At 44.1% G+C, this 12329-nt stretch overlaps 1 protein-coding gene across 1 annotated transcript in view; it reads right to left on the bottom strand.

Annotated features, from left to right (window-relative positions):
• LOC131960867 (NXPE family member 3-like) overlaps positions 1–11277 on the bottom strand; it is a 129807-nt gene extending 118530 nt beyond the window's left edge. Inside the window, exon 1 of the mRNA XM_059326142.1 lies at positions 11164–11277. Coding sequence (XP_059182125.1) covers positions 11164–11277 — 114 coding nt within the window. The remainder of the gene's footprint in view (positions 1–11163) is intronic.
• Positions 11278–12329: the final 1052 nt, after the last annotated feature.

The following is a 12329-nucleotide window of genomic DNA, read 5'->3' as shown; positions in this document are numbered from 1 at the left end:
TACTTGCTGTTGCCAGCAGGGGGCGCTATGACTGTGTGTCAATATTGACACATGGGTGTGTCCCGGGCTAGACCCTAATCACGTGTGTGAAATTTGGGACAGATTGGACAATGTATGGTCAAGTTAGCCAGTGTCGTGTTTTATGGCGAGACGCCATATTTTGCCGCCATGCCACGCCCACATAGTGTGGGTGTCGGTGAAGATTTATACAACTTTTGATCCCAAAGGCCTTGCGATGGTACTGACCAAGTTTGAAGTCAATGGGATTAAATCTGTTGGAGGAGTTATGTAAAGTATGCAATGTGGTCATGTGATGAAAGGGGGCGTGGATAAAGCATAAGGGGCGGGGCTTTATGAAATATTGTTATGTAGAAGTGTTAAGGGCGGGACTCTGATGAAGCATGAGAAGTTTGGACCAGATGGGACAAAGAATGGAAAAGTTATAACAATCTCGTGTTTTATGGCGAGACGCCATATTTTGCCGCCATGCCACGCCCACATAGTGTGACCGACGGTAAAGATTTATACAACTTTTGATCCCAAAGGCTTTGTGATGGTACTGACCAAGTTTGAAGAGAATTGGATGAAATCTGTAGGAGGAGTTCGTTAAAGTATGCGACGTGGAAATGGCCCAAAACAGCAGGAAACGCCATTTTCGATCCAAGATGGCCGACTTCCTGTACGTTTTAGGGTATGGGTTCTTGAGACTTTTTGGTGCGTTTTCCCATGATACATGTATGTCCCAAATTTCGTGTCTCTACGACATTCCTGTGCGAGGGGCTGAATTTTCTTGACTTTCAAGGGGGCGCTGTTGAGTCATTTTGCCACGCCCATTCCCGGGACCACTAGAATACGTAAATTTCAGCAAAGATTTATGTACATTCCAAAAATGGCGAGTTTTTGAATATGATAAAGCCCCCAAAAAGGCGATTACTTTTTGGGATAAATAAGAATAATAATAGACGGACCAATTACAATAGGGTCCTCGCACCGTTAGTGCTCGGTCCCTAAAAAAAACGGACCAATTACAATAGGGTCCTTGCACCGTTAGTGCTCGGTCCCTAACAAGCAGTACTGAACGGGCCCTTGCAGAGTGGAGCCGTCGGAGGAGGGCACGTCGGGGGAGTCCCTATGCGTCCCAAATGGCGTGTCTCCTACCACTGTGCTCGGGGTAGGTGTAAAACATAATACTTGCTGTAGCCAGCAGGGGGCGCTATGACTGGGTGTCAATATTGACACGTGGGTGTGTCCAGGGCTGGCCCCTAATCATGTGTGTGAAATTTGGGACAGATTGGACAATGTATGGTCAAGTTATACAGTCTGGTGTTAGATGGCGAGACGCCATATTTGGCCGCCATGCCACGCCCACATAGTGTGATCGTCGGTAAAGATTTATACAACTTTTGATCCCAAAGGCCTTGTGATGGTACTGACCAAGTTTGAAGTCAATTGGATAAAATCTGTAGGAGGAGTTAGTTAAAGTATGCAGCGTGGAAATGGGTAAAAATTATGAATTGTGTGATATTCGAACCAAGATGGCGGACTTCCTGTTGGGTTTGAGATATGGGTCCAAGAGGCTTTTTGGTGTGTCTTCACATGATTCATGTGTGTACCAAATTTCGTGTCTCTACGTGAAGCCTACTGCGAGGGCTAAGTAGAAAACATGTGACTTCCTGTAGCCAGCAGGGGGCGCTATGACTGTGTGTTAATATTGACACATGGGTGTGTTCCGGGCTGGACCCTAATCACGTGTGTGAAATTTGGGACAGATTGGACAATGTATGGTCAAGTTATACAGTCTCGTGTGTTACGGCGAGACGGCATATTTTGCCGCCGTGCCACGCCCACATAGTGTGAGCGGCGGTAAAGCTTTATACAACTTTTGATCCCAAAGGCCTTGTGATGGTACTGACCAAATGTGAAGTCGATCGGATGAAATCTGTAGGAGGAGTTCGTTAAAGTATGCAACGTGGAAATAGGCCAAAACAGCAGGAAACGCCATTTTCGATCCAAGATGGCCGACTTCCTGTACATTTTAGGTTATGGGTTCTTGAGACTTTTTGGTGCGTCTTGCCATGATACATGTATGTACCAAATTTCATGCTGATACGACATTCCTGTGCGAGGGGCTGAATTTTCTTGACTTTCAAGGGGGCGCTGTTGAGTCATTTTGGCACACCCATTGCCGCAAATACCAGAATATGTAAATTTCACATGAGATTTATATATATTCCAAATTTGGTGAGTTTTGGAATATGATAAAGCCCCCAAAAAGGCAATTCATTTGGGAGAAGGAGAAAAATAATAACTAGGACTGCAAGCAGTACTGAACGGGCCCTCGCAGAGTGGAGCCGTCGGGGGAGGAGCCGTCTGGGGAGGAGCCGTTGGGGGAGGACACGTCAGGCGCGGCACTGTGGGCCCAGTCCCTATGCGTACCAAATCGCGTGTCTCCAACTAGTCAGCTCAAAGTAGGTGTAAAACATGTTACTTCCTGTAGCCAGCAGGGGGCGCTATGACTGTGTGTCACTATTGACCTGTGGGTGTGTCCCAGGCTGGACCCTTATCACGTGTGTGAAATTTGGGACAGATTGGACAATGTATGGTCAAGTTAGCCAGTCTGGTGTTAGATGGCGAGACACCATATTTTGCCGCCATGCCACGCCCACATAGTGTGACCGTCGGTAAAGATTTATACAACTTTTGATCCCAAAGGCCTTGTGATGGTACTGACCAAGTTTGAAGTAAATCGGCTGGAATCTGTAGGAGGAGTTTGTTAAAGTATGCAGCGTAGAAATGGCCAAAAACGATGACAAGTGCGATATTCAAACCAAGATGGCGGACTTCCGGTTGGGTTTGAGGTATGGGTCCAAGAGTCTTTTTGGTGCGTCTCCACATGAGTAATGTGTGTACCAAATTTCGTGTCTCTACGTGAAACCTACTGCAAGGGCTAAGTCTAAAACAAGTTACTTCCTGTAGCCAGCGGGGGGCGCTATGACTGTGTGTCAATATTGACACGTGGGTGTGTTCCGGGCTGGACCCTAATCACGTGTGTGAAATTTGGGACAGATTGGACAATGTATGGTCAAGTTATACAGTCTCGTGTGTTACGGCGAGACGGCATATTTTGCCGCCATGCCACGCCCACATAGTGTGACCGTCGGTAAAGCTTTATACAACTATTGATCCCAAAGGCCTTGTGATGCTACTGACCAAGTTTGAAGTCAATGGGATGAAATCTGTTGGAGGAGTTATGTAAAGTATGCAAGGTGGTCATGTGATGAAAGGGGGCGTGATATAGCATAAGGGGCGGGGCTTTATGAAATATTGTTGTGTGGAAGTGTTAAGGGCTGGACTCTGATGAAGCATGAGAAGTTTGGACCCGATGGGACAAAGTATGTGGAAGTTATAACGATCTCGTGTTTTATGGCGAGACGCCATATTTTGCCGCCATGCCACACCCACATAGTATGACCGTCGGGTAAGATTTATACAACTTTTGATCCCAAAGGCCTTGTGATGGTACTGAGCAAGTTTGAAGTAGATCGGGTAAAATCTGTAGGAGGAGTTCGTTAAAGTATGCGGCATGGAAATGGGCCAAAACAGCAGGAAACGCCATTTTCGATCCAAGATGGCCGACTTCCTGTACATTTTAGGGTATGGGTTCTTGAGACTTTTTGGTGCGTCTTGCCATGATACATGTATGTACCAAATTTCATGCTGATACGACATTCCTGTGCGAGGGGCTGAATTTTCTTGACTTTCAAGGGGGCGCTGTTGAGTCATTTTGGCACACCCATTGCCGCAAATACCAGAATACGTAAATTTCACATGAGATTTATATATATTCCAAATTTGGTGAGTTTTGGAATATGATAAAGCCCCCAAAAAGGCAATTCATTTGGGAGAAGGAGAAAAATAATAATAATAGACGGACCAATTACAATAGGGTCCTCGCACCGTTAGTGCTCGGTCCCTAATAATAGACGGACCAATTACAATAGGGTCCTCGCACCGTTAGTGCTCGGTCCCTAACTAGGACTGCGCGCAGTACTGAATGGGCCCTCGCAGAGTGGAGCCGTCGGGGGAGGCGCCGTCAGGGGAGGGCACATCGGACGCGGCGCTGTTGATTCAGTCCCTATGCGTACCAAATTGCGTGTCTCCTACCACTGTGCTCGTGGTAGGTGTTAAACAAGTTATTTGCTGTTGCCAGCAGGGGGCGCTATGACTGTGTGTCACTATTGACCCGTGGGTGTGTCCCAAGCTGGACCCTTGTCACGTATGTGAAATTTGGGACAGATTGGACAATGTATGGTGAAGTTATACAGTCTGGTGTTAGATGGCAAGACGCCATAATTTGCCGCCATGCCACGCCCACATAGTGTGACCGTCGGGTAAGATTTATACAACTTTTGATCCCAAAGGCCTTATGATGGTACTGACCAAGTTTGAAGTCAATTGGATAAAATCTGTAGGAGGAGTTCGTTAAAGTATGCGACCAGGAAATGGCCAAAAATGATGACAAGTGCGATAGGCAATCCAAGATGGCAGACTTCCTGTTGGGTTTGAGGTATGTGTCCAAGAGGCTTTTTGGTGCGGCTCCACATGAAGCACGTGTGTACCAAATTTTGTGTCTCTACGTGAAACCTACTGCTGGGGCTAGGTGTTAAAGTTGTTACTTCCTGTTGCCATCGGGGGGCGCTATGACTGTGTGTCAATATTGACATGTGGGTGTGTTCAGAGGTGGACCCTCAGCATGTGTAAGAATTTTGGGCCAGATGAGACAATGTATTGTGAAGTTATACAGTCCCGTGTTTTATGGCGAGACACCATATTTTGCCGCCAAGCCACGCCCACATAGTATGACCGTCGGTAAAGCTTTATACAACTTTTGATCACAAAGGCCTTGTGATGCTACTGACCAAGTTTGAAGTCCATGGGGTGAAATCTGTTGGAGGAGTTATGTAAAGTATGCAACGTGGTCATGTGAAGAAAGGGGGCGTGGATAAAGCATAAGGGGCGGGGCTTTATGAAATATTGTTATGTAGAAGTGTTAAGGGCTGGACTCTGATGAAGCATGAGAAGTTTGGACACGATGGGACAAAGAATGGAGAAGTTATAACAATCTCGTGTTTTATGGCGAGACGCCATATTTTGCCGCCATGCCACGCCCACATAGTGTGACCGACGGTAAAGATTTATACAACTTTTGATCCCAAAGGCCTTGTGATGGTACTGACCAAGTTTGAAGTCAATTGGATAAAATCTGTAGGAGGAGTTCGTTAAAGTATGCGACCTGGAAATGGCCAAAAACGATGACAAGTGCAATATTCAATCCAAGATGGCCGACTTCCTGTACGTTTTCGGGTATGGGTTCTTGAGGCTTTTTGGTGCGTCTTCCCATGATACACATATGTACCAACTTTCGTGTGTCTACGTGAAAAAAACCTATATTGTGAGGATGTTTTGAAAATTTTGAGGGGGCGCTAGTGAGTCATTTTGCAAGGTCCATTCCCACGAATACCAGAATACGTAAATTTCAAATCTGATTTATGTATATTCCAAATATGGGGAGTTTTTGAATATGATAAAGGCCTCAAATAAGCGATTTACTCCCCCTAAAAATAATAATAATAATAACTAGGACTGCAAGCAGTACTGAACGGGCCCTCGCAGAGTGGAGCCGTCGGGGAAGGCGCTGTCAGGGGAGGGCACATCGGACGCAGCGCTGTTGGCTCAGTCCCTATGTGTACCAAATTGCGTGTCTCCTACCACTGTGCTTGTGGTAGGTGTAAAACAAGTTACTTCCTGTAGCCAGCAGGGGGAGCTATGACTGTGTGTCAATAATGACCCGTGGGTGTGTTCTGAGCTGAACCCTAATCATGTGTGTGAAATTTGGGACAGATTGGACAATGTATGGTCAAGTTATACAGTCCTGTGTTTCATGGCGAGACGCCATATTTTGCCGCCATGCCACGCCCACATAGTGTGACCGTCGGTAAAGATTTATACAACTTTTGATCCCAAAGGCCTTGTGATGGTACTGACCAAGTTTGAAGTCAATTGGATGAAATCTGTAGGAGGAGTTCGTTGAAGTATGCGTCATGGAAATAGCCAAAAACAATGAATGCTGTGATATTCAAACCAAGATGGCGGACTTCCTGTTGTGTTTGAGGTATTGGTCCAAGAGGCTTTTTGGTGCGTCTCCACATGAAGCACATGTGTACCAAATTTCGTATCTCTACGTGAAACCTCCTGCTGGGGCTAGGCGTTAAAGTTGTTACTTCCTGTTGCCAGCAGGGGGCGCTATTACTATGTGTCAATATTGACACGTGGGTGTGTTCAAAGGTGGACTCTTATCACGTGTAAGAATTTTGGGCCTGATGAGACAATGTATGGTGAAGTTATACAGTCCAGTGTTTCATGGCGAGACGCCATATTTTGGCGCCATGCCACGCCCACATAGTGTGACCGTCGGTAAAGCTTTATACAACTTTTGATCCCAAAGGCCTCATGATGCTACTGACAAAGTTTGAAGTCAATCGGGTGAAATCTGTAAGAGGAGTTCGTTAAAGTATGCGGCATGGAAATGGGCAAAAACAGCAGGAAACGCCATTTTCGATCCAAGATGGCCGACTTCCTGTACGTTTTAGGGTATGGGTTCTTGAGACTTTTTGGTGCGTCTTGCCATTATACATGTATGTACCAAATTTTGTGTCTCTACGACATTCCTGTGCGAGGGGCTGAATTTTCTTGACTTTCAAGGGGGCGCTGTTGAGTCATTTTGCCACGCCCATTCCCGTGACCACTAGAATACGTAAATTTCAGTGGAGATCTATGTATATTCCAAAAATTGCGAGTTTTTGAATATGATAAAGCCCTCAAAAAGGCGATTCATTTTTCGGAAAAAAAAGTATAATAATAAAAAACGGACCAATTTCAATAGGGTCCTCGCACCGTTAGTGCTCGGTCCCTAATAAACGGACCAATTTCAATAGGGTCCTCGCACCGTTAGTGCTCGGTCCCTAATAATAATAATAAATAATCATTCGAAATACAATAGGGACCTCGCAGGTCGTTGCCTGCTCGGGCCCTAATAATCATTCGAAATACAATAGGGACCTCGCAGGTCGTTGCCTGCTCGGGCCCTAACTAGGACTGCGCGCAGTACTGAACGGGCCCTCGCAGAGTGGAGCCGTCGGGGGAGGAGCCGTCGGGGGAGGCACCATCAGGGGAGGGCACATAGGACGCGGCGCTTTTGGCTCAGTCCCTATGCGTACCAAATTGCGTGTCTCCTACCACTGTGCTTGTGGTAGGTGTAAAACATGTTACTTCCTGTAGCCAGCAGGGGGCGCTATGACTGTCTGTGAAAATGGACACGTGGGTGTGTTCAGGGCTGGACTCTAATCACGTGTGTGAAATTTGGGACAGATTGGACAATGTATGGTCAAGTTATACAGTCTCGTGTGTTATGGCGAGACGCCATATTTTGCCGCCATGCCACGCCCACATAGTGTGACCGTCGGTAAAGATTTATACAACGTTTGATCCCTAAGGCCTTGTGATGCTACTGACCAAGTTTGAAGTCCATGGGGTGAAATCTGTCTGAGGAGTTATGTAAAGTATGCAACGTGGTCATTTTATGAAAGGGGGCGTGGATAAAGCATAAGGGGAGGGGCTTTATGAAATATTGTTATGTAGAAGTGTTAAGGGCTGGGCTCTGATGAAGCATGAGAAGTTTGGACCAGATGGGACAAAGAATGGAGAAGTTATAACAATCTCGTGTTTTATGGCGAGACGCCATATTTTGCCGCCATGCCACGCCCACATAGTGTGACCGACGGTAAAGATTTATACAACTTTTGATCCCAAAGGCCTTGTGATGGTACTGACCAAGTTTGAAGTCAATTGGATAAAATCTGTAGGAGGAGTTCGTTAAAGTATGCGACCTGGAAATGGCCAAAAACGATGACAAGTGCGATATTCAATCCAAGATGGCCGTCTTCCTGTACGTTTTCGAGTATGGGTTCTTGAGGCTTTTTGGTGCGTCTTCCCATGATACACGTATGTACCAAATTTCGTGTGTCTACGTGAAAAAAACCTATATTGTGAGGATGTTTTGAAAATTTCAAGGGGGCGCTAGTGAGTCATTTTGCAAGGTCCATTCCCGCGAATACCAGAATACGTAAATTTCAAATCTGATTTATGTATATTCCAAATATGGCGAGTTTTTGAATATGATAAAGGCCTCAAATAAGCGATTTATTCCCCCTAAAAATAATAATAACTAGGACTGCGCGCAGTACTGAACGGGCCCTCGCAGAGTGGAGCCGTCGGGGGAGGCGCCGTCAGGGGAGGGCACATCGGACGCGGCGCTGTTGGCTCAGTCCCTATGCGTACCAAATGGCGTGTCTCCTACCACTGTGCTTGTGGCAGGTGTAAAACATGTTACTTCCTGTAGCCAGCAGGGGGCGCTATGACTGTGTGTCAATATTGACATGTGGGTGTGTCCAGGGCTGGACCCTAATCACGTGTGTGAAATTTGGGACGGATTGGACAATGTATGGTCAAGCTATACAGTCTCGTGTGTTATGGCGAGATGCCATATTTTGCCGCCATGCCACGCCCACATAGTGTGACCGTCGGTAAAGCTTTCAATAACTTTTGATCCCAAAGGCCTTGTGATGGTACTGACCAAGTTTGAAGTCCATGGGATGAAATCTGTAGGAGGAGTTCGTTAAAGTATGCGACCTGGAAATGGCCAAAAACGATGACAAGTGCGATATTCAAACCAAGATGGCGGACTTCCTGTTGGGTTTGAGGTATGGGTCCAAGAGGCTTTTTGGTGCGTCTCCACATGATTAATGTGTGTACCAAATTTCGTGTCTCTACGTGAAACCTACTGCTGGGGCTAGGCGTTAAAGTTGTTACTTCCTGTTGCTAGCTGGGGGCGCTATGACTGTGTGTCAATATTGACATGTTGGTGTGTTCAGAGGTGGACCCTTATCACGTGTAAGAATTTTGGGCCAGATGAGACAATGTATGGTGAAGTTATACAGTCTCGTGTTTCATGGCGAGACGCCATATTTTGCCGCCATGCCACGCCCACATACTGTGACCGTCTGTAAAGCTTTCAATAACTTTTGATCCCAAAGGCCTTGTAATGGTACTGACCAAGTTTGAAGTCAATGGTACGAAATCTGTTGGAGGAGTTATGTAAAATACGCAACGTGGTCATTTTGTAAAAGGGGGCGTGGATAAAGCATAAGGGGCGGGGCTTTATGAAATATTGTTATGTAGAAGTGTTAAGGGCTGGACTGTGATGAAGCATGAGAAATTTGTAGCAGATAGGACAAAGAATGGGAAAGTTATAACGATCTCGTGTTTTATGGCGAGACGCCATATTTTGCCGCCATGCCACGCCCACATAGTGTGACCGTCAGTAAAGCTTTCAATAACTTTTGATACCAAAGGTCTTGTGATGGTACTGACCAAGTTTGAAGTTGATCGGGTCAAATATGTAGGAGGAGTTCGTTAAAGTATGCGACCTGGAAATGGGCAAAAACAGCAGGAAATGCCATTTTCGATCCAAGATGGCCGACTTCCTGTACGTTTTCGGGTATGGGTTCTTGAGGCTTTTTGGTGCGTCTTCCCATGATACACATATGTACCAACTTTCGTGTGTCTACGTGAAAAAAACCTATATTGTGAGGATGTTTTGAAAATTTTGAGGGGGCGCTAGTGAGTCATTTTGCAAGGTCCATTCCCGCGAATACCAGAATACGTAAATTTCACATGAGATTGACGTATATTCCAAAAATGATGAGTTTTTGAATATGAGAAAGGCCCCAAAAAGGTGATTGAAAATTCACAAGGATAATAATAATAAACGGACCAATTTCAATAGGGTCCTCGCACCGTTAGTGCTCGGTCCCTAATAAAGAATGAAATAAATAGGTGTAGGTGTAAAACATGTTACTTGCTGTTGTCAACAGGGGGCGCTATGACTGGGTGTCAATATAGACACGTGGGTGTGGTCAGGGCAGGAGCCAAATCATGTGTGTGAAATTCGGGACCGATTGGACAATGTATGGTCAAGTTATACATTCTGGTGTGTTATGGCAAGACACCATATTTTGGCGCCATGCCACGGCCACATAATGTGACCATTGGTAAAGCTTTCAATAACTTTTGATCCCAAAGGCCTTGTGATGGTACTGACCAAGTTTGCAGTTGATCGGGTAAAATCTGTAGGAGGAGTTCGTTAAAGTATGCGAGGTAGAAATGGCCAAAAACGCTGACTATTGTGATATTCAAACCAAGATGGCAGACTTCCTGTTGGGTATGAGGTATGGCTCCAAGAGGCTTTTTGGTGCGTCTCCACATGATTAATTTATTTTTGTACACCTTATATTTCTTTTCAGCAGTCTCTGTTCTAGATTTTATGAAGTCTCTATAAAGTTTGTTTTTCTTTTTACATGCATTTTGTAAGCTCTTTGTTATCCAAGGTTTTTTGTTATACGTTTTACACTTACATAAAACTATTGGACAGTGTTTATCATAAAGAGCTGATTAACAGTTTAAGAATGAATCATATGCCGTATTTACTTCATCTGTGTAAACCCCATTCCACTCCTCTTTTAAAAGATCATTTCTAAAAGCATTTATTCGGTCCTCAGTCCTCACCCTTTTATATCTGTGGAAATTTTCTGTATTTTTTTTCTTGCTGTAGTTCATAATTCAATGTTGCAAATACAGGTAGATGGTCAGTTATATCATTTATCACAAGACCACTATTAATGCTATTCTCCAGAACATTTGTGAAATATTATCAATTAATGTTGCACTAAAGGAGGTTACTCTACTGGGCTTTGTAAATCAGTGGGTATAGCTCTCTGGCTGTATTGCGTCCTTCGATGTTGAAAACTCTCGGGGCGAGGCTTCTAAACTGAGAATATTTTGAGGCATGTTTTCAGCTGCCACATGTATCAACATTCGATCACTCTCACGCTGTGATTGGCGAAAAACAAACGCTTCATGAATCACGTGAACCCTGTCGTAAGATGATTTATACACTTGGATCTGCATTGGTTTCTGCATTTTTTTTTGATAAATGAGGGCCATTATCCTGGCCCAACAAGTGTCCAACTAAAACCAGTTTCTCACCTCCAGAACTTCCATTTTGTGTAGCATCAAGATTAAGACTGCCACAGCCAGAAAGAGGAAGATGGCGATGAACTCCCTGGATAGACGAGCTCCCACCATCATGATAGTCTTCATCTATGGCTGCAGCGTAACACCGTCACCACTTCCTCTGGTACCGGATTAAAAATAAAAACAACACAAAAAAAACAAGTAACTGACATTTTCATATGTTCATATGAACTCACATGTGGAATTTCTACCATGACATGTCCAGCTTTGAGTCATTAGGACTAAACTTAAAGACAGCAGCCCCTTTCATTGCAGTTTAGGATGATTCATTCCCAGATGCCCCAATCATGTACCTAGTCTTTTGTAAAACACTAGCCAAGTTGAAATGCAAATGAACAGTGCACAGTGTACAGGTATGATGTTTCAGGAGCAGCAGGTTTTTCCCCATAAATAGTCAGTCACTAAAGGAAAAACTGAACTTAAAATTTCCTCTGGAAAACCCATGTTTGAGACTTTTTATAAATAAATAATACTTGTTTATTTGAGGGAACCAGAAAATTGTATGTCATAATGTTTAATGGATTAAAGCTAGTTTTTACTCTTGTATCATGCCATTTACATTTACACATCCCACACAGATCACAAAACTATGCTGTATATCAAACATCAAAAAATATACATCTGCTGTTCACACAAACAGATCAAGGACAATTAAATCCCAATGTTCACTAAATGACTAGATCCAGATTAATTTAAAAAATAATAAAATATTATTTATAACTATAAATAAAGGACGTAATATAATTTCAGTCTTAATCCACAAACTATTTATTCAGTATACTCAAGTAAATATACTGAAGTACAATGAACAATATTTCCTTTGAAATCTAGAAAAACAGAAGTATCAAGCACAAGAAGTTGAACGAAGAAAAAATAATATACAATTATACATGAGTACAGGATGGTAGTGGCAATATTTAGTTTTCACAATGGCTACAGAAGGAAGCTTATATTAACATGTTGAAATATTATATGTCAGAATATCATGCGTCTTACCTCAGCAGAGAACAGTGATGGAATCTAGGTGAGGTTGTTGTGCTTCTAATGTCACAGGAGTGTTACCTGCAGTACTCCAATTATGTTTAGGGCATAGGTTTTTCCTTATGTACTCTTCCACC

The sequence above is a fragment of the Centropristis striata genome, chromosome 22, assembly GCF_030273125.1.
Source record: "Centropristis striata isolate RG_2023a ecotype Rhode Island chromosome 22, C.striata_1.0, whole genome shotgun sequence".
NCBI classification, from domain to species: Eukaryota; Metazoa; Chordata; class Actinopteri; order Perciformes; family Serranidae; genus Centropristis; species Centropristis striata.
This window is presented reverse-complemented; position numbering and strand designations above follow the sequence as displayed.